A 20,031-nucleotide genomic window follows, 5' to 3' on the forward strand; every position below is an offset into this window, starting at 1 on the left:
GAGTAGCCTTGCATGACCATAACAGTAAAATATAACCCAATCAAATAAACATAATAATAAAATAGTTATAAAAGAACATTCTAAATGGACAATCAAATTGCCCGAGGGCTGTTGAACCATTCAAATTCAGCTGATGCAGAAATGATGGCTATTTACTGAAGTGAATGAACCAATTGTGGTTGAATAAATTACATAACGCTGGATGATTTTACGATGAAATGAGACAGTCGGAGGGTCACTTGGTTTGCACAGGCGCAATGCACTGTATGTGAGAGAGCGGAGGATATTTGATTTAGATGGAAGAGTCCACATAAGGGAAAAGGGGGGTCGCAGACAGTATCTATTATTAAGTTATATATATAAAATAATAAAAATAAGACAACTGTGCCTGCTATGATTATATGTGACTTCTTGTAAACCGATATTAATTAATTAATTAATTTATCAACTCTTAGAACCCCAGGCACAGCTACATAAAAACCTAGGCGAAATATCAGTAGTGGTGATGCTACTGATGGAGTCCGACTCTTTCGCGAATCGGTTTGAACAGTTCTTTTCAAAATAGCGATTCAAATGCCGTTCTTTTGTGATATTGACACATCCTCCAATTAAGTCACAATTATAGAAGATTGCTGTTATAGGTTTTAATTCTAATATGTCAATCACTGGTCGTTGGACATCAACTCATGGCTTCATTTTAGTCCAACATTCAAATGATTCTTCATTACTTTAGATCAATAGCAGCGTCCCAAATCGCATACTTATGCACTATTCTCCTCCCTTTTGTAGTATAAATAGTGTAAGTAGTGCGTTCACACTGAAAACACTAAACATAATAAGTGCACTTTAATTACGCGGATGATGCACTCATTCAGCCGGTAAAATGAAGTGTGGAATTATGGGAAAAAAATGATCAGATGTAAGTTTCCTGTTTACATCAAGCAAATTTATGAGTGCTGAGGTTTTTAGAGATGCAATTCTTAGAGATAAAGTCAAAAGTGTGACTTTCATTCATACATTTTCCTCTGGCTTAGACCCTTTATCAAAAGTGTGAAATTTAAACTTGAAAATGTATTTATTTGTTTGTGGCAAAACTTTTTTTTAAAAAGTGAGACCTGTGTGAAAATAAGATCCAGAAACAAGCTTTCATTCGCGAGCTTGCTACACTGAGTCATTTTAGTGAACCCCTTTAACTGATCCACTTAAAAGATCCGACTCGGACGAACAATTCATGCGCGGCATCCCTAGTATTTGAGCACGGACACTTGGCGGCGCCCACAAGCTGTTCTGTGACAATTGATGGAGCGATTTGGGGAAGATGGACTTTGATAAACCGCGGCCACACAATTAGTTTAATGAATTCCTCAGTTTTCTAAGCTCTTTGTATGCCTGATCTCAGTCTACCGTGGCGGACTCCTTGCAAACTAAAGGTCTGTTCCATTTAAGAAAAGGGGCCTTGTACTTTTTTTCTGCAACATGCAATGGATGTGCACATGACCAGCTGTCTTTAGAATTGATGCTCTTATTAATCAAGCCATTAAATCCACCTCAGCTTTTTTATTAGGGACAATGGCAGCGGTAACGAGTCCGGAAACGACACCTCAACCCCGGGTCTATTTTCAAACACCTCCCGGTACCGAAGAAGAAGTGCCACAGAAGCAAGGACGAGTGACCGTAAAATATGACAGAAAAGAGCTGAGGAGGAGGCTGAATTTGGAAGAGTGGATAGTTAGCCAGTTAATGAATCTATACGACTGCGAGGTAGGACACAAAACACTGTCACTGCTTTGAAAACCTGCAATCCTTTGTTGCCAGGAATGACAGCTCTTTCTTTCCAGCAGCACTCGTGCACCGGTATTCCTCACGCTCCATTTGTCTTGTCCGTTTAGCGCTATAGTTGACTAATAAATAGCTTGCCTATTAACACCAGCATGTCATCTTTTATTTATTTGATTTTATTTGTCTTGACTTTTAATCGATGCTGATTTTATGGTTATGCGTTTGCACATGGAAGGGCGTGGCATGACCGAACTAACAGACAAAGCCATAAAACAAAGGTGAGTCTTCTGGACAGGTGCTGCGAGGCCAAAAAATAGACATATATTCATAATGCAGTCTTTAACCATAACGAATCCATTCATATTTCATTGAAACTTGGGCTTGCCTCGTTTATTAATGTGACAGCTTTAAAAGAGGATGGAGCTCTAGTTGCAGGAACAAAGACATGGATTCCAATCCTAATATTTTTAAATCTACACGTGCACAAATCCCAAGATGTCACTGAATGGGGTTGTTATGTCTATTCCATATGCATACATATACAGTAGGTCAGGGTGGATTTTATTATTTCTTAGTTTCAGACCCCTGGGATGTTTGGAATCACCCTTTTAGCCATTGTGATGATGTCATCTGTTCAGACATGCAAAGCATGCTTCACTCTGAGCTTGACTTAACCTCCAGGGCTAATATAACTGACCTAGATTATATGTGGTGTAAAACTAGGCAGCTCTTAAAAATGTGATTTTTCTTTCCCCTGAATGCTCTCTTCAGCCCAGCGGTAGGCCTCATCCTGAGCTAAAATCTCGCTTTGTCTGATTGACATACTGAATCCGTTGGATTTGTTTGAGAGCCTGCTGACTTGTGATAAGTTTTCCACTGACAAATGGTTTCTGATGTCAGATTATAGCCCTACACAGTATGGTGACATTTGAATATTAAGGAGGAAGAAGAAAATAGAAGTATGCATAGTCAAACCTGTGAAATGTCATCTGAATCCCACAGGTTATGCGTACATTAATGTGGCCTGACAGCAGAATTCCTCCATTATATTGCATGTTTGGTCCAATTATGCTGATGCTCAGAATGCAGATCTGAAATCACAACAGCCCTCAGCAAAAAAACAAAACTGAAGATAAATGTTTGTACCTAAGAGGACAACGATGCACTGTGACAAATTACATAACCTAATTTAAATGGTTTACTGTTGTAACTTCTTTTCAGAGTAGTGGACAAAGGTTGGTTAAAACGTGCTTTTGATTAGATCTGTGACTTTTCAATCTTTCTAACAGCACTGAAAATATTGTGTGTTAGAATATATCTAGTTATAGCATAGCTGTAATAGCTTTAATAGCTAGTTATATAGTCAGATTTGTACATTTACTCTTTGAGCATAGAGCAGGGAAAGAAAAACTACATGGTAGGCATGTGCCGGTATAGGTTTCTGATGGTATGATAACCTTGGATAAAAATATAGCGGTTTCACAGTATTGTGATTACTGCTCTAAAATAAGTTATTTTAAAATGTCTGCTTAACAAAACTTTTCCCTCCATTAAACAAAATACATTTTATTTTAGAAAACATTTATAATATTTTGGAACAGTAAACATGGCAGGATAAATAATTCTAATGAATCGCTGACTTCTGCTCTCTTCATTAGTTTCAAAAACCCAGACTTCTTTATAACACGTTTAAAACACACACACACACACACACACACATAAAAAACATATACATCTTAGGAACGTTATAACAGAAAACTTTGTGGGTTTAAAACCTTGACTTTTCTAAACCGTGGTAAACCTTGAAACCGGTTATTGTCCAATGCCTACTACGTGGATCTCTATCACAAAATCAGGTAATCAAGATCCCAATGCATATAACCCATATGCAGTTTTGTATATCTCTATTTATTTATATATATATATATATATATATATATATATATATATATATATATATATATATATATATATATATATATATATAAATGAACTGACTTGAAACATTCAAATGTTAAGGTGTCAGTAGTGTTAATTAATGCTGTCTTTAATAAAGTTTAATTTTTATAAATATAAATACAGCTAAATAGAATAATAATGTGGAATATGTTGATAGAAGTTAAAATGTTGTCATTTAAAATATTTAAAGGTCCCATGAAATTAAAATTAAAAAAAATTAGATGTTAGTTTCAGTCTGTTATTTTTATGGACATCTGTATGTTGGTGTGCTCCAAAACAGTGGCAAAATTCATGTTTAGAAGATATAAAACCAATATAAACATGTAAAGCTTGCAGTTTGTCACTTCCGTCTAAATCAGGGGTGCCCAACATTTTCAGATAAAGGGCCAAATCAAAATATTATGAGCTGTGGACCGAAGGTAAATATACCTGTATTACATTAAAGTTGCCATGGGTAATTTCCTATTTAATTTATTTAATATATAAAAATGACTTAAAATTGTATTAACTAATGCAGTGTAACTTTTAAAATTATAACTTATTGCAATAAAAACATAACAGTGAACAGTGGAGTTCAATACTGATACACTAGTCAAGTAGAATCTGCTATTGCCGTGATTTGCTCTAAGTTTCACTTCTCATTTGCTTTTCATTTGATCAACTTCAGCTCAACCCCACTCACTGTCAGAGCTGTGATTAAAAACAAAATTCTATTAGCTGTTTTTTTTTTTTTAAAGGAGAGGAGCTACTATACGTCCCACCCTCCCATACGTCCCAGTTTCAATAACATCAAACATTGAATAAAAATGCACATTTTTAAGGCACTTCACGGGACCTTTAAGAATCTCGGAAATGTTGGATTTTCAGCATCATCACTCCAGTCTTCAGCTTAACATGATCTTTCAGAAATCATTCTAATATGATATGCTCAAGAAATTAGTCTTGTTGTTATTATTAACAATATTGAAAATGGTTTTGTGTCTTAATATTCGCTTGCTATTTTAAAAATCCTTAAACTCATCTAAAACAATTTACTGCATTATAAAACCCTCACTTTTATCAGTCGTATGCATCCTTGTGTTGTTGTTTTTTTTGGGTCAGTACTTTTACAGCTACAAGACAGAATTTTAATGAACATATATTATATTAATAGTAATTAGTTCTAATATATGTGCATTCAGTGACAGGTCAAGATATGAAACTGATAAGGGTATACTACATGACGTCTGTAAATAAACACTTTCAGCCAATTTAATAGTATAGGCACTAATATGCACCATTTATTGGACATCATTGAGCCTGTAACCAGCCAATCAGAATCCACTATTCCAAAGAGCAAATATCATACATTTCTCAGTCCCATTAAGTTCTCTTTAAGTGCTACACAAGTCTTTAAATGCTAAATGAAGGTAATGCATTGACCTTTCTCATCTCACTGTGCTCAAGTAATAGATGCGAGAGAAAGTGTTTTAATTTTAGGCTTTGGTCAGCTGTGATCAGGCAATATGGGTCAGTGTGAAGGGTTTCGTAACAGACCTGCTTTCTCAGCGACTGCAGTGGCACATATACTTGAAGAAAAACTTGACAATTTCTTTCATGGCAGTTTTCCTCCCCCGTCTTCCCTCTGCACACATAAACCCACTAATGAAGCCTAATAGCACTGCAGGAAACAGCAAAATGAGAGTGAATCTTTGAAAAGAAGCGTGACTGCAAACTAGCCGCAATAAGACATTAAAATCCCTGGTTTTACACAGCAAAAGCGAATGCTGGGGTTCAACATAAAAACTATCAGACTGCATTGTGTGGATAGACACACAATGTTGTCTTTGTAAGCTGACAGGAAGTGAATGGAGATTGCTATTGTTACAAGCGAACGTACACAATAAATTGTGCATGGAGATGAGGATCAGCCCATCCTGTTGTGCAGAGAGGAAACAACATCTTGTCATTGGGGTTGTACCTTTAAAAGGGCAACTTTTTAACTTATGAAATGACCCCTTTAGGGTACTACCACGAACCATTTAACGGTGTGAACTGAGAAACTAAAATTTCCTATGACCTTTTTTACATAAAAGTGGTCATAGGACTAAAAATATCATCCTGTAAAGTTAAGTCCATTAACAGGTTTTATCAAATGCAGTCTGAGAAGCAGTGTTCTGTTGAGGGCCTTAAAAACATTTACCTTTAAATATTTTTTTAATGTAAAAATCTTGATAACAGTAAACATGAACTTCAAATAACAGTACAAAATAAAATCATTCATGACCACTTTTAAAGGGATAGTTCACCTAAAATAATAATTTTGTAATGTATTCCTCTCTCTTCTGTGGAACATCTGTGGGCACCTAAACAGTGTTGGTTCACCTTGACTTCTGCCATTTAGACCAAACTACAATGCAGGTCAATGGGAATCGAACGCAAAGAGTAACCATTATCATTCCTAGAGCTAATATCAATAGTATCTAGCTGCAGACTTCCACATGCACACTGAGACATGAGATTATAGACACTCGTCACGTCACTGTAAGGGGTAGGGTTAGGGGAGAGTTTAGGTGTACGCATTAAAAGCATTGTGAGCAGTCTCAGACACTTCTAGTCAGATTAATATTTTGATAAAAAAAAAAAACATTTAAAAAAAATGTATAGTAATTTATTAAAATAGTAATAACACTAAAAAATAATAATTTATCAGCCATAGCCATACCTGATAAACTGTGGCTCGCTAATAAAAATTGATTATAATACAATTGAGGTAAATACAGATGTTAAAATGGGTTAAAGATATTGTTTAAGGTAAAGCCTTCCTTTGTCGATTTGAAATGTATGCCATTGTCATGTTTTTTTCTTTTTTTTTGGAGAAGTACTTTGAATGCTTACAGTTTTAAAAACATGCTTTAGGAAGCTGCTTTTGCATAGTTTTCGAAAAACAACACGCAATAGACCAGACTCAGAAGTCATTCGTTTTCAGTGTTCAAACACACTTTTAGTAAAATTATAACAATTTAATCAATGTTTCTGTTATGGGTGTGTTTTTAGACATTTAATCCATTTCTTTTGTGTGCATATATTCATTATGTGATTAATATATATAATTAACTACTTGGGTGCAAAATCCAGCAATCCCATTTAGAGGGGAAAAACTTAAGACATGTTTTTTTTTTTTTTCTGTCTCTCCCATATATTTTGTATCCATTAAGCTCCTACAAATGCAGTGTTGGGTAAAGTTACTTTTAAAACTAATCAATTGCAATTGTATGCTTATCTTAATCTTTAAAAAATAAATGTAAAAATAAACCTTCACATTACCTTCCTTAAATAGTAAAACATTCAGTTACTTTTCAAATAAAAAAAGTGACTCAAAATTGTGATATTCATTTTGCTTCAGCTTTGTCTCTGAATTGCCAACTATTTCAGCATATGTTTTACACAGCGGATGCCCTTCTAGCCGCAACCCAGTACTGGGATCACCCATACACACTTCGGCCAATTTAGTTCATCGAATTCACCTTCACTGCATGTCTTTGGACTGTAGTGGAAACCAGGGCATCGGAAACCCATGCGAACACATGGAGAACATGCAAACTCCACACAGAAAGGCCACCTGGCACAGCCAGAACTCAAACCAGTGACCTTCCTGTGAGGTAACAATGCTAACCTCTGAGCCACTGTGTTTCCCAAAATCTTAATATATTACTTTTAAAATGAACTTTACCCAAAACTGTGCACCTGCAGTGCGGTCAGCTGGAAAAGCATGCCCTTATCATGCTATTAATACACTTTATGTATAGACAGGGCTTGTGCTGGCAGATTCATAAATCTGTGCATTAGATTAATTTTCTTTCTTCTGTTGAACACAAAAGAGGATATTTTGAAGAATGTTGGAAATCCTTTTTTCTTACTATGAATGTCACTGGTTTCTGACATTCTTCAAAATATCCTTGCACTTTTTTAAGTGTAAATTGTACAAATAATGGTAAATAATAGTGCAAAGTTGTCTCTTTAAAGGCAATGCCACAGTGACAAGCTGTTATATCTCTAAAAGTACAATTTTCCACATTTTAGCGGAACAAATACTGTAGAACAAATACAGCCAGCTGCCTGAACTATGAGATCAGCCGGGATGTTTGTCTGATTGATTTCACCATCCAGCTCTCTGCATAGTTCACGATCTGATGGCCAGTCTGTGGCTTGTGAATTATTCACACTCACTCACATTAATGTCTCCCTCATCTGTGTTTTACAGGAGGATGAGGTGCCTGAGCTGGAAATAGATGTGGATGAACTTCTGGATTTGCCCAGCGACGTCGAGAGAGCCATTCGAGTGAAGGTCTAATCAGATCTTTAACACATTTACTTGATTCTGCTGGCTTCAGATATCTTCCCTTTAAGAGTATTAACATCTCCCTTCACGCTTCTGAAGTGTGCTGTAGTATCCCTCGTCTGCAGGTGGTTTGACAGTAATCCTTGCTCTTTTTGAAGGCTGAATTTTCACTAGGAGATTTATTTCAGCGTTTTGCGTCAGCTTTCTGCTTTCATTGGTGCACAGCTGGAAAAAAGCACGCAGATTAGTGTGAAAGGCATTCATTTTGCTTCCATTTTTGTTTTTCAGATGCTGCTGGTCGACTGTTATAAGCCTAATGATGTAAGTGGCATTTTGAATATTAATAGCATTAGCAATTACCTTCATTACAGGCAGTGGGGTTATTCTCAGCCGCTCATTACAATGCGATTATGCCTCATTTAATGACACTATTCTGCCATAATTCTTAGGGCTCTAGTAGTACACAAACAGTCACAGTTTGGCGCAAAAAAATAACAAAATGAAACACTCTTTCTCTAGCAAACGAAACAAGCTGTGGAGAATGAAAGAAATGTAATGCTACATTGTAAACTGTTTTACTGATGTCTTTCTGCCACTCAAACAATAGCTGGGTTAATGCACACAAGTGATGGAACCTTAATTAAAACTAGTTATGACCTGTGAGAAGTGATGTCTGCGAGAGACTAGTGATGTCTAGTGTTGGGGTAACGCATTAAAATTAATATTAGTTACGTAATAATATTACTGTTTAAGTAATGGGTAAAGGTTTAGTTTCAGGGTTTCTGCAGGTTTCACCAAGTCAAATTCAAGACTTAAGACCTTTTTTAAGACCATCAGGAATGAAATTTCAGACATACAGTTGAAGTCAGAATTATTAGCCCCCCTTTAAAATTTGTTTTCTTTTTAAAATATTTCCCAAATGATGTTTAACAGAGCAAGGACATTTTTACAGTATGTCTGATAATAATTTTTCTTCTGGAGAAAGACTTTATTTGTTTTATTTCGGCTAGAATAAAAGCAGTTTTAAATTTTTCTGAATCCATTTTAAGGTCAAAATTATTAGCCCCTTAAAGCTAATTTTTTTTCCGATAGTCCACAGAACAAACCATCATTATACAATAACTTGCCTAATTACCCTAACCTGCCTAGGTAACCTAGTTAAGCCTTTAAATGTCACTTTAAGCTGTGTAGAAGTGTCTTGAAAAATATCTAGTAAAATATTATTTACTGCCATCATGGCAAAGATAAAATAAATCAGTGATTAGAAATGAGTTATTAAAATTATTATGTTTAGAAATGTGTTGAAAAAGTCTTCTCTCCGTTAAACAGAAATTGGGGACAAAAATAAACAGGGGGGCTAATAATTATGACTTCAACTGTATATAGGGTTAAACCCTAAGGATTTTTTTAATGGCCCAGCAGAAAATAAAATATTTACTTGCCCCATCAAGAAACAAATTCTAATTAGTAATTTTTTAGTCACCTATTTTAAATAATATGTCAAATCAAGCAGACCCTAGTTGTACACATGCAAACTTTTTTTGCTTTTGCCTTACATCAATTTTGTGTTTATGTACTTATTTGACTTTCATTTTATATCAAGCCTTCCTTGGACAGATGTTGAGCAAGTCTGCTAAAACACAAAACAAATGCATTTGGTTTGTCCAGTGTAATTGTGATGTCCATGTCAAATAAACAATCAATAAAATGATATTAGTATAAACAGAGTTTTTTATAAGTTTAATTGAGATGTATTTGTTGGTGATTGAATGTGTGTTGGAACTATTGGGTAGCTTTATATAAACAAAAGGAAATTAAGGCCTGTTTAAAATTATTTATTTGACCTATGACAATATTACACTCAATTTAATTAATTAGCTTTTTAAAATAATTAAATAAAAAATAAATTGCTGAATTAAAATTAAAGCAGTCACAATAATGTAGTTAATAAGAGAATGTGTTATTTTGAACGCATCAAAGAAAAGGGGATTGTCTCAATGGACTGATTTTATTTAAGACAAATAGTACAAAAGTAGCAAACACATTGCTTTAAACTTTCTGTATTGACCTTATTCTTCAATGCGGAAGTGCGCTCGTTTTTTGCGATTGTTTGGGAACTTTCGATTCAGTCGCCTTTGGCAGAAATTACTAGAAATACTAAACAGCAGAAAATGGTCAAACAACTTGCTATACAAACAAATGTGTTTATGACTATAAAGAAAAAATATAATAATATTATAAGAAAATATCAGTGTGCAACATCAAGCAGCATAACAAGCAGTTTTTAACGTCTAAAAATGAATGGAAGTGAATGAGACCAGAAGTCTCAAGCCAAAAAGATTCCAATGGCTACACCCACTCATACGCGAAGAATAAGGTCAATACATGCCATGTATAACTCTGGGGTCAGGAAGTTCTCAGATAACATTACCCTAAAATATAAACATTTTTTGTGTGTTTTTTAAAGGTAAATGTAGGTATGGGTTATACCGTGTATTGTTTATTGCAGAACTCCTCTACTAAAAAAGAAAAAGTTCTGAAAGAGATCAATCCAGGTAATAAAAAGTAACTTAAAAGTAACATAACGCATTACTTACCATAAAAATTTACTAAGTAACGCAACTAGAGGGAGTAACTCAATATTGTAATGCATTACTTTCAAAAGTAACTTTCCCCAACACTGGTAATGCCTGCGAGAGGCTAGTGATGTCTGGGAGAAGCTAGTGATGCCTGTTAAAGATTTGTGAAGTCTGTGAGAGACTAGTGATAACCAGTAAGACACTAGTGATGTCCTGTGAGACAAGTGATACTGTAACTGTGAAAAACTAGTGATGACAGAGGATGCTTTCACACTAGCACTTTTGGTCTGCACCCAGGTTTGTTTGACATCAGAGTTCAGTACGTTTAGCTTGTGTAAAATTGGTCTTCAAAACTTGTGTGCATCCACAAACTGTACACAAGTCTGTCTGAAAGACATGGTCTGGGGTATGGTTCACTTTTGATATGAATGCAACTGTACCATGTGAAGTTTCACAAACTAATCTCGAGAGGAGTCGATGATATGATTGATCATGGCTGGTCCCCCATCATTAATCATTAGCTAGCCAATTGGATTATTCCAAACTCAACATAAATATCCTGCCTGACTTTACTGCCTTATCTTCGTTTTGGAAGATCCTCCCCTTCTCTTTTCTAGTTTAGTCCAGGATTGGGCGACACGGCAGCTCAGTGGCTATCACTGGTGCCTCACAGCAAGGAGGTCACTGGTTTAGTCCTAGCTGGGCCAGTTGGCATTTCTGTGTGAAATTTACATGTTCTCCCCGTGTTCGAGTGGGTTTCCCCCAGGTACTCCAGTTTCCTCTCACAGTTCAAAGAGATGCAGTATAGGTGAATTAAATAATAGCATCAGTCACAAGTGCTCATTGTCATTGTTAATCAAGGAATAGGTCGAACGAATTGTGGGAGCTTCGAGAACTACCTGATCTCGTACCCCCTTACATGCTCATTGACCAGGCGGGAGCCTTAGACTCATCTATCTCCGAGCTCAGGGTTCTCTCCCCGGACAGCATGCCAAACCTGCTAATATCGTCAAGCATGATCTAAGTGTGAACTCTTAAAATAAGAAATGAGAAATGAACCGCCAACTGTACAACAAAGTTTAGTTTTCATAACATTTATTTGGATGTCTATGCATCACCTACCTTGTACGACTTCTGTGGACATCATGTGACGTTTTCATTTTTAATATTCTTTGCGGCAGATAGATGCAAGTGGCTCTTTGTATTTTGGTAACAAAAAAAAACATTTTGATAACAAAACCAAAAGACTCAGTCAAAGCAGAACGACCGTGATGTACGTGCATCTTTCCATTTTGGCACCTTTGCATTTGCAGCCATCACTAACAACAGCTGTACACACAACAGCAGTTTCATGATGCAAGCTTACCAGGGTTCAGAAAAAAAAAGACCAAGAAGCTGGCAAGGGGGGACAATAGAACTTGGGTTCAGACTAAGCAATCAAAACAAGTGTGAAAGCAACCTGAGCAACTATTGATACGCTGTGAGAGACTAGTGATGACCAAGAGATTATCAATGACCAGAAAGAGACTAGTGATGACTGTTAGAGACTAGAGATGACTGTGAGACTAGCGATGTCCTGTTAGAGACTATTGATGACTGAGAGACTAGTTATGTCTGTGAGAGACTAGCGATGACTGAGAGACTAGTTATGTCTGTGAGAGACTAGCGATGTCCTGTTAGACTAGTGATGACTGAGAGACTAGTGATGACTGTGAGAGACTAGCGATGACTCTGAGAGACTAGCAATGTCCTGTTAGAGACTATTGATGACTGTGAGACTAGTTATGTCTGTGAGAGACTAGCGATGACTGAGAGACTAGTTATGTCTGTGAGAGACTAGCGATGTCCTGTTAGACTAGTGATGACTGAGAGACTAGTGATGACTGTGAGAGACTAGCGATGTCCTGTTAGACTAGTGATGACTGAGAGACTAGTGATGACTGTGAGACTAGTTATGTCTGTGAGAGACTAGCGATGACTGAGAGACTAGTTATGTCTGTGAGAGACTAGTGATGACTGTGAGACTAGCGATGTCCTGTTAGAGACTATTGATGACTGAGAGACTAGTTATGTCTGTGAGAGACTAGCGATGTCCTGTTAGACTAGTGATGACTGAGAGACTAGTGATGACTGTGAGAGACTAGCGATGTCCTGTTAGACTAGTGATTACTGAGAGACTAGTGATGACTGTGAGACTAGCGATGTCCTGTTAGAGACTATTGTTGACTGAGAGACTAGTTATGTCTGTGAGAGACTAGCGATGTCCTGTTAGACTAGTGATGACTGAGAGACTAGTGATGACTGTGAGACGAGCGATGTCCTGTTAGAGACTATTGTTGACAGAGACTAGTTATGTCTGTCAGAGACTACCGATGACTGAGAGACTAGTTGTCTGTAAGAGACTAGCAATGTCCTGTTAGAGACTAGTTATGACTGAGAGACTTGTGATGACTGTGAGAGACTAGTGATGATTGTTAGAGACTAATGAAGACTGTGAGACTAGCGATGTCCTGTTAGAGACTAGTGATGACTGAGAGACTAGTTATGTCTGTGAGAGACTAGCGATGTCCTGTTAGACTAGTGATGACTGAGACTAGTGATGACTGTGAGACTAGTGATGACTGTAAGACTAGCGATGTCCTGTTAGAGACTATTGATGATTGAGAGACTAGTTATGTCTGTGAGAGACTAGTGATGACTGTGTGAGACGAGCTATGACTGTGAGAGACTAGCGATGTCCTGTTAGACTAGATGACTGAGAGACTAGTGATGACTGTGAGAGACTAGTGATGACTCTGAGAGACTAGCAATGTCCTGTTAGAGACTATTGATGATTGAGAGACTAGTTATGTCTGTGAGAGACTAGCGATGACTGAGAGACTAGTTGTCTGTGAGAGACCAGCGATGACTGTAAGAGAGACTAGCAATGTCCAGTGAGAGACAGGTGATGACCGGTATGAGGGTAGTGATGTTTGAGAGACTAGCAATGGCTGTTAGAGACTACTGATGACCAGAAAGAGACCAGTAAAGACTGATGTCTTGCATGTTCTAAACCAGGGGTCAAACTCAGGTCCAGGAGGGTTGTAACCCTGCACATTTACTTTCAACCCTGCTTCAGTACACTTAGCTTTAGGTTTCAAACAAGCCTGAAGGACTTAAGTTTGATCAGGTGTGTTTATTTAGGGTTGGAACAAAACTGTGCACAGCTGCCACACTCCAGGAACTTGAGTTTGACACCTGTGTTGAAAATTCCTGTGTAACCTTCAGGCATTCTAATCATAGTCTTCATTCTCCTCTAATAATTGGTTGTGTTGTAAAACACTCTTCTGTTAGCATGGTAAAGCCACAATTAAAACACTGTACATTTTTTAACAATGAAGATTACATTATCTCTGAAAAAAATCAAGTGTTAGAAATTGTTCACAAATTTTTATTCAAGCTAGATTTACCAAACTGTATTTCTTCAGTATAATTGCATCCCAAACCAAAACATCTAGAACAAACACATGCTTGTTACCCATTAATACTTCACACACAGTGTTCGCTTGCAGGATTTCGTGGCGGCGCTGCTGGAGAAGGTGCGGGGGATGCAGAAGCTCAGCACCCCTCAGAAGAAAGGCGATCTGACACCATGAGTTCACCACAGCTCCTCCAAACACCACCAAACCAACCTGTCACTCCAAACCCAGAGGAGCGAAGCAGGCATGCAGACCCAACCACTAAACCACAGCGTCTGTCAAATGAAGATCAACGATACGAGTCCAGCCAAGCCAATCTCAGCCACAGGTTGACCACCCCAAACTCTTTTTACTTCGTCTTAGTACTGTTTCAGCATATATTACATGTAGAGAGTGTGCTAGTGTCCCCCCCTTTAGTCTAAAACTCCCATTGTGATTTAGGGCAAGGAGTCGAATGGTTGATGTTTCACTGTTCACTAATACACTTCTTATTTTCCAACCACGTGACTTGGCTTGATGTGTCTGTCTGTAATCAAGTAGGAAATTAGAACAAAGCTGATTTCTTTTCACCCTCTTTTATGTTTGGGTCAGTCTCTCACATCAGCTGTCTTAAAGGCGAAATGATTTTTTTTGCAGGCCAGCAAATAGTTGTAGATGTGGGGATTCAGCTTTTGGAGCGTGTTGATGTATTTTGGGTAGGGGAAGGGGGGGGGGGGGTGGGGATTGTGATCTTGTGTTTTGTAAGCCATTTTTAATCTACCATTTTTAGAGAAAAGAAGAAAAAAACGACAGTTCTGTGCTTAGTACTACTGCTTTTAGGAATCATTTGACTGAAGAAAATTAAACTAGATTGAAGTTCTTTCAGGATGAAGAGCAGCAATACTGATAGAGTGGATTTGCCAATTTGTTACATCTGATATTTTTACAATAAAGGAGAGTACGCTGAATTGTGATGAAGGCTATGAATGATGATGCTTTAGCTGTGTAGGCCAAGGTTAATGCGAAATCAAGCTCAAAGCCAGAATATCTTTTGTAAATAAAACATTTATTCAATTTTAAGATTTGAGATATGCGTGTTACTGATCAGAACTTTTTGGAATGGCAGAAAACCTGTACTTTGTGCACTCTCACAACCAAATACATGTAGTAAGGCTCTCAAATAAAGAATGGTGCTACATACATGTTTTAACGTGTGTTTTTTTCTTGAAAGGGAAACAAAATCAAGTAAACTTATTCAGATTGTGTAACACCTGAACTTACTATGCAGGTTCATCCAGTACAGCAGCTGCAGCCGTTGCTCTTGCAGCAAACACACTGATTTTAAGTGTTTAAGACTGACAGGCTCACCGCTCTGTCACTATAAATCAGATCTTCTCTCGATGTTCAGCAGCTCTACTTCAAAGATAAGCGTGGCGCCACCTAGTGGGAAAACACAAATTTGCACGGTGAGTTTGGCACAATCCCAATTCTATTTATGTATCCCTACCCCTTCTCCTTTAAACAGTGTGAACAGGCTTCAAAATTTACCCCTAAAAAAGGGACACCACTACAACACCTGCACATGTCATCACAATCTCTTATTTCATATGAAATTAATGACGGCAACTGCTGTAGTTATCCCAGTTGCAATATTTTTTTGTATTTATGTTCAGGAATCACCGAAGGCAACAATATCATGTTATCATATCGATGTAATGTGGCAATAAGCTCGTAACTGTACTGTGCACTTACACCGTCTCCAGATTCTTTCATGTAAACACAAGAAAACAACATCATGTTATACCAGACACTGTTAAGGGGTAATTCACAGCCATTAGACTTCTTTGAAAAGAAGTGGCACAAGCAGAAGATCTCAAAGTTATTTCGAGAAGGCCAGATTTGTACAATTACAATTGTCAAATCACTGTCCTATTGATGTAAGGCAAGATATTTCTGCAAGTATCGCTGTGATTATTGTGACAAAGCAGTTTTTAATAAAACTAATTAGAATCTTAATCTTGCAAACATTATGCTGGCACTTTAATTTGTCGTTATTTTATTCTTTTATAAATAATATTTTATTTATTAATACTGATAATATTTGAATGAAAGTAATCCTCTAATTCTTCTGCAATATAAAGGGAAGATATTTCTGCAAGCATCTAATTATTTGACAAAACAAAACAGCCTTTTAAATAAAGAGAAGTTATTTGGTGGGGGGGGGATAAAATCATTTATTTTAAAATTAATGATACTTTGTGACATTTTGGTTATAGAACACATTGTTTATAATAGACAGTTATACAATAAATTTATTTACAATTAATAAAAAAACTTTAAGACAAGCTAAATGGTCACCCCATTGTACATCTCAAAGCAGACTTAATTTTTTGGTAAATAGCATGAGCTCATTTTAAAATTAGATTGCATGTTAAAAACAAATAACTGTATTATCATACCTGGAATTTTAGGTGGTGCTCCTCTGTCGCCATAACCTGTGGTTCAGAAAACAGTCACATGCTCAAGATGTGATCTGTAAATCATTCATATTTAACAGTTTTAAAAGCTCAGTTTCTATAACACACTTACCTAGCTCAGAGGGAATAACTAGTTTCCTCTTCTCACCTTCACACATCCTAAGAGACAAGTAGATCACATGCTAAAATATATATATTTTTTTATATATAAATCGAGACGACAATTATATGACAGGACATCACTAATGAGAGAAATAAGATACTAAACTTGAACCCTAAGAAGCACACTGATGCCAAATATATTTACAGACAGGGTGCGAATTACTTCCCCCCCGAAGCATATCAAAACAAGATATATGGGGGTCTGCCCTTCAATAATTAAGAAATAGTTTGCTCTGCATCTTAAATAACATTAATGATTAAAATAATAGATAACTTCAGTATACATTTGACGACTCCTATAATGGTTCATACCATTGTGAGAGCATATTTGCGCCAAAAATATTAATTCATTGGTTTGAAACTGGTGTTGTGCTGGGAGGCGCACCTCTGCCGTAAAATGCACCCCCTCTGAAATGTACATCTATTAACTGAAATTGATTAAAAAATATTTTTAATAAGAGTTATGACACTAATAAGACAGATGAGATTAAGGCCCAATCCCAATTCTATTTTTGTACCCCTACCCCTGCTCCTTGGCCCTTAAAACCAAGTGTGAAGTGAAAGGGCTTCAAAATTTACCCCTAAGAATTGGGACACCACTGCACACGTCATTATATGTCATCGCGACTGCTGTAGTTATTCCAGTTGCTTTTATTTTTTGGGTATTTATCTTCAGGAAATCACTGAAGGCATATATTATGTTATCATAACGATCTAATGTGGCAATAAGATCATAATTCATCTATGTATACACACGAAAACAACATTAACATTATAGCAGACACTGTAAAAAGCCCATTCCCAGAAACTAGACTTTTCTGACAGGGGATTCGAGTGACACCCCTTCCCCTTTACATGAACGCACAAAACGAGAGGCAGGGGTAAGGGGAAGGGCTAAGGCGTAGAATTGGGATTGGGCCTAAGTAAATTGTTTAATGTGTGGTTTAATTTAAAAGAGCAAAAAGAATTTTACGTATTCCATGTAGCCTTAATGTTTCAAATCCATCAAAAAGCCTAATTTTAGGCTACACTACAGTCAATATTATTATTTTACATTTATTTGTTAACTGCGTTTCACGTCTTGTCATTGCTTTATCCATCAAAATAAATATCATTTTACGTTTTAATCAATTATGGCCTTTGATTTTTAAAATAAAATGTAAACTGAGAATGCTAAGCCTTTTTGTGGCAGGGTGTGTTTCTCTGCACAACACCGGCAAATCTAGAGCAAAAACAGACAGTATAAGTCTTTACAAAACATGTTTCTTTAAAAAGGCATTTGTAGGTGTATGTAAAACTAGTTGCATGGTTTGTATTTTATTCACTGTGTATTTTATTCTTTATTCATATGATTTATATCACTGCCACACACATAGAAGTTAAACAGTAAAATAAAAAATATATGCAGTCTTTCGTGGTCATCCATTAACAGGTGCAGGAAAGCAAACCTGTCACCATTTATTCAATATCACAAACGTCATTGAGAACCATTCAATATCCCTCAAAACACTGAAAACATAATTTATTCATCAAGCTTATTATATGTAATCGGATTAATATTTAAATTAGGTTCGATGAGGCATATTATCAAACATAACCAAAAAAAACTTGAGCCCCTGATCGTCAACGTATAATTCGCACCCTGTTTGCAGACCATCAATGAAGGTTAATATATCGGCACACCATCTTAAATCTAATCTGCTAATTCCCCTTCTTAGTCTAGGGTTTACCTCTTTAAATCCTAATCCAGACTAATGTGTGAAAAATAATCTGAGCTCATGTGCGAATGCAGTAATGCTGCTGCTCACCCCAACAAACCCTGATCCCAGCCCTTGATGACTTGTCCTGTGCCGAGAGTAAAGGTAAACGGCTGATTCCTCGGTATACTGCTGTCAAACTCTGTCCCATCCTCCAGTTTACCCTGCAGATATTAAAAAATAAAAATAAAAACAGTAAACATATGACATTTCTGGAATGAATAATACTTGGGTGAGAGCAGTCATACACATACAGTGTAGTGCATGTTCAACACGTCTCCCTTTCGAGACTTAATGGGACAGTTGTCCACTCTTTTCTTGATTCCAATCTGTAGCTTCTTCTTTTCGGCCCCCTGTACAAGTGCCATGGGGATGGACACCAGAGTGACCGCTAATAGCAAATGTAACCTCATGGCTCTGTTAAAGCAAAGAGAAATGACAGAAATTAGTCATGGAAAGCTACTAAATAATGCACATTTATACGCATGGGCAGGCTCTACACACAAGTACACGTTATCATTTAAATTGATGTAATAAATGGTTATTTTACCAGCAAGATGACAATTTACACGCATAAATGAATCTAATGAGCATTTTAAGTGGCAAAACGCGTCTATTAATATTCACAGCTTTGCGGCGGGTTGGATTTATTTAAGAGGAAGTTAATGAAGGCTTCGGCTTTGTGTTAAAGCATGCTTATTAGGATTTTTCGCTTAACGTTACTGCGTCGTGTTTTGTAATTTGGCCGCATTTAAGGAAATGCACATAAAATATTTATCTATTGCAGCGAATAACTGAGAGATTTAAATGCAGTTACCCTTTACAAGAATAATGTCCTCCTGAATCTCAGAATGAGTCGGTCTTTAGGAAGTTACGTCACGTCATTAGCGGCCTGGATGGCTTCTACTAGCTTTCAAAATTTTAGTCAACGTTTAAATTGGTCAAAAAAATTAATTAAAAAACTACATGTATTTTAAAACATGGAAATCTCGAATAAGTATATAATAATGAATAAATCTACACTTATACGAAACGATAACATATTATATGTAGTTTTGAATAAATACTGGCATGGTGGATTGGGACTTTTATTTTGTGTGCTGAGCACCACTGATCTAAAACAGAGACACACGAGGGCGCCATTTACTCATGAATAGCTGACTTAATTTTTCGCATTCGACATCTAAACTGAGGCCATACATTAAGAGGGAAAATGTGGCGTAAAATTTGTAAGGCGAGTAATTTTTGTGTGTGTGTGTATTTTTTTTAAATGTATATTTATTATATACTGGAAAAGTGCTCATATTATATCAATAATAATCAAAAAGTAATGATGGAAACCCTTTGTCCAATTTTCATCAACAATTAGAGCCAGACTATCTTTATACAATGGCAGATAAAACTGATGAAAATATCTTGTTTTACAAAGGAAAAACTCTGAGGAATGCTTTCTTTTACGTCATTCATAATTAATAACTCAGTCATCAATGTATTGTATTACATTACTATAGCCTTTGTTTTCACCTCTACGGAGAAAAATACAGGTTTTATCTCAATGCT

The 20,031-nt window shown here is 36.5% G+C and overlaps 2 protein-coding genes across 3 annotated transcripts; one reads left to right on the forward strand and one right to left on the reverse strand.

The window, feature by feature from the left end:
- Positions 1 to 1,268: 1,268 nt before the first annotated feature.
- ppp1r14ba (protein phosphatase 1, regulatory (inhibitor) subunit 14Ba) lies at positions 1,269 to 14,809 on the forward strand. 2 transcript variants are annotated; one of them, XM_056446462.1, is made up of 5 exons: positions 1,269 to 1,430; positions 1,553 to 1,761; positions 7,982 to 8,065; positions 8,348 to 8,380; positions 14,190 to 14,809. In XM_056446462.1, exons 2-5 carry the CDS (start codon positions 1,570 to 1,572, stop codon positions 14,271 to 14,273), a joined length of 393 nt encoding a protein of 130 aa, XP_056302437.1. In that variant the 5' UTR covers positions 1,269 to 1,430; positions 1,553 to 1,569; the 3' UTR covers positions 14,274 to 14,809. The 2 variants fall into 2 exon arrangements, with proteins under 2 accessions (XP_056302437.1, XP_056302438.1); XM_056446463.1 differs by having other exon boundaries at positions 1,565 to 1,761.
- A 313-nt stretch (positions 14,810 to 15,122) lies between these two features.
- fkbp2 (FKBP prolyl isomerase 2) lies at positions 15,123 to 19,364 on the reverse strand. Its single transcript, XM_056446461.1, has 6 exons — positions 19,289 to 19,364; positions 18,726 to 18,888; positions 18,523 to 18,635; positions 16,665 to 16,711; positions 16,535 to 16,570; positions 15,123 to 15,515 (listed from the first exon to the last, which is right to left on the reverse strand). Exons 2-6 carry the CDS (start codon positions 18,882 to 18,884, stop codon positions 15,454 to 15,456), a joined length of 417 nt encoding a protein of 138 aa, XP_056302436.1. The 5' UTR covers positions 18,885 to 18,888; positions 19,289 to 19,364; the 3' UTR covers positions 15,123 to 15,453.
- Positions 19,365 to 20,031: the final 667 nt, after the last annotated feature.

This window comes from Danio aesculapii, chromosome 21, assembly GCF_903798145.1.
Source record: "Danio aesculapii chromosome 21, fDanAes4.1, whole genome shotgun sequence".
NCBI classification, from domain to species: Eukaryota; Metazoa; Chordata; class Actinopteri; order Cypriniformes; family Danionidae; genus Danio; species Danio aesculapii.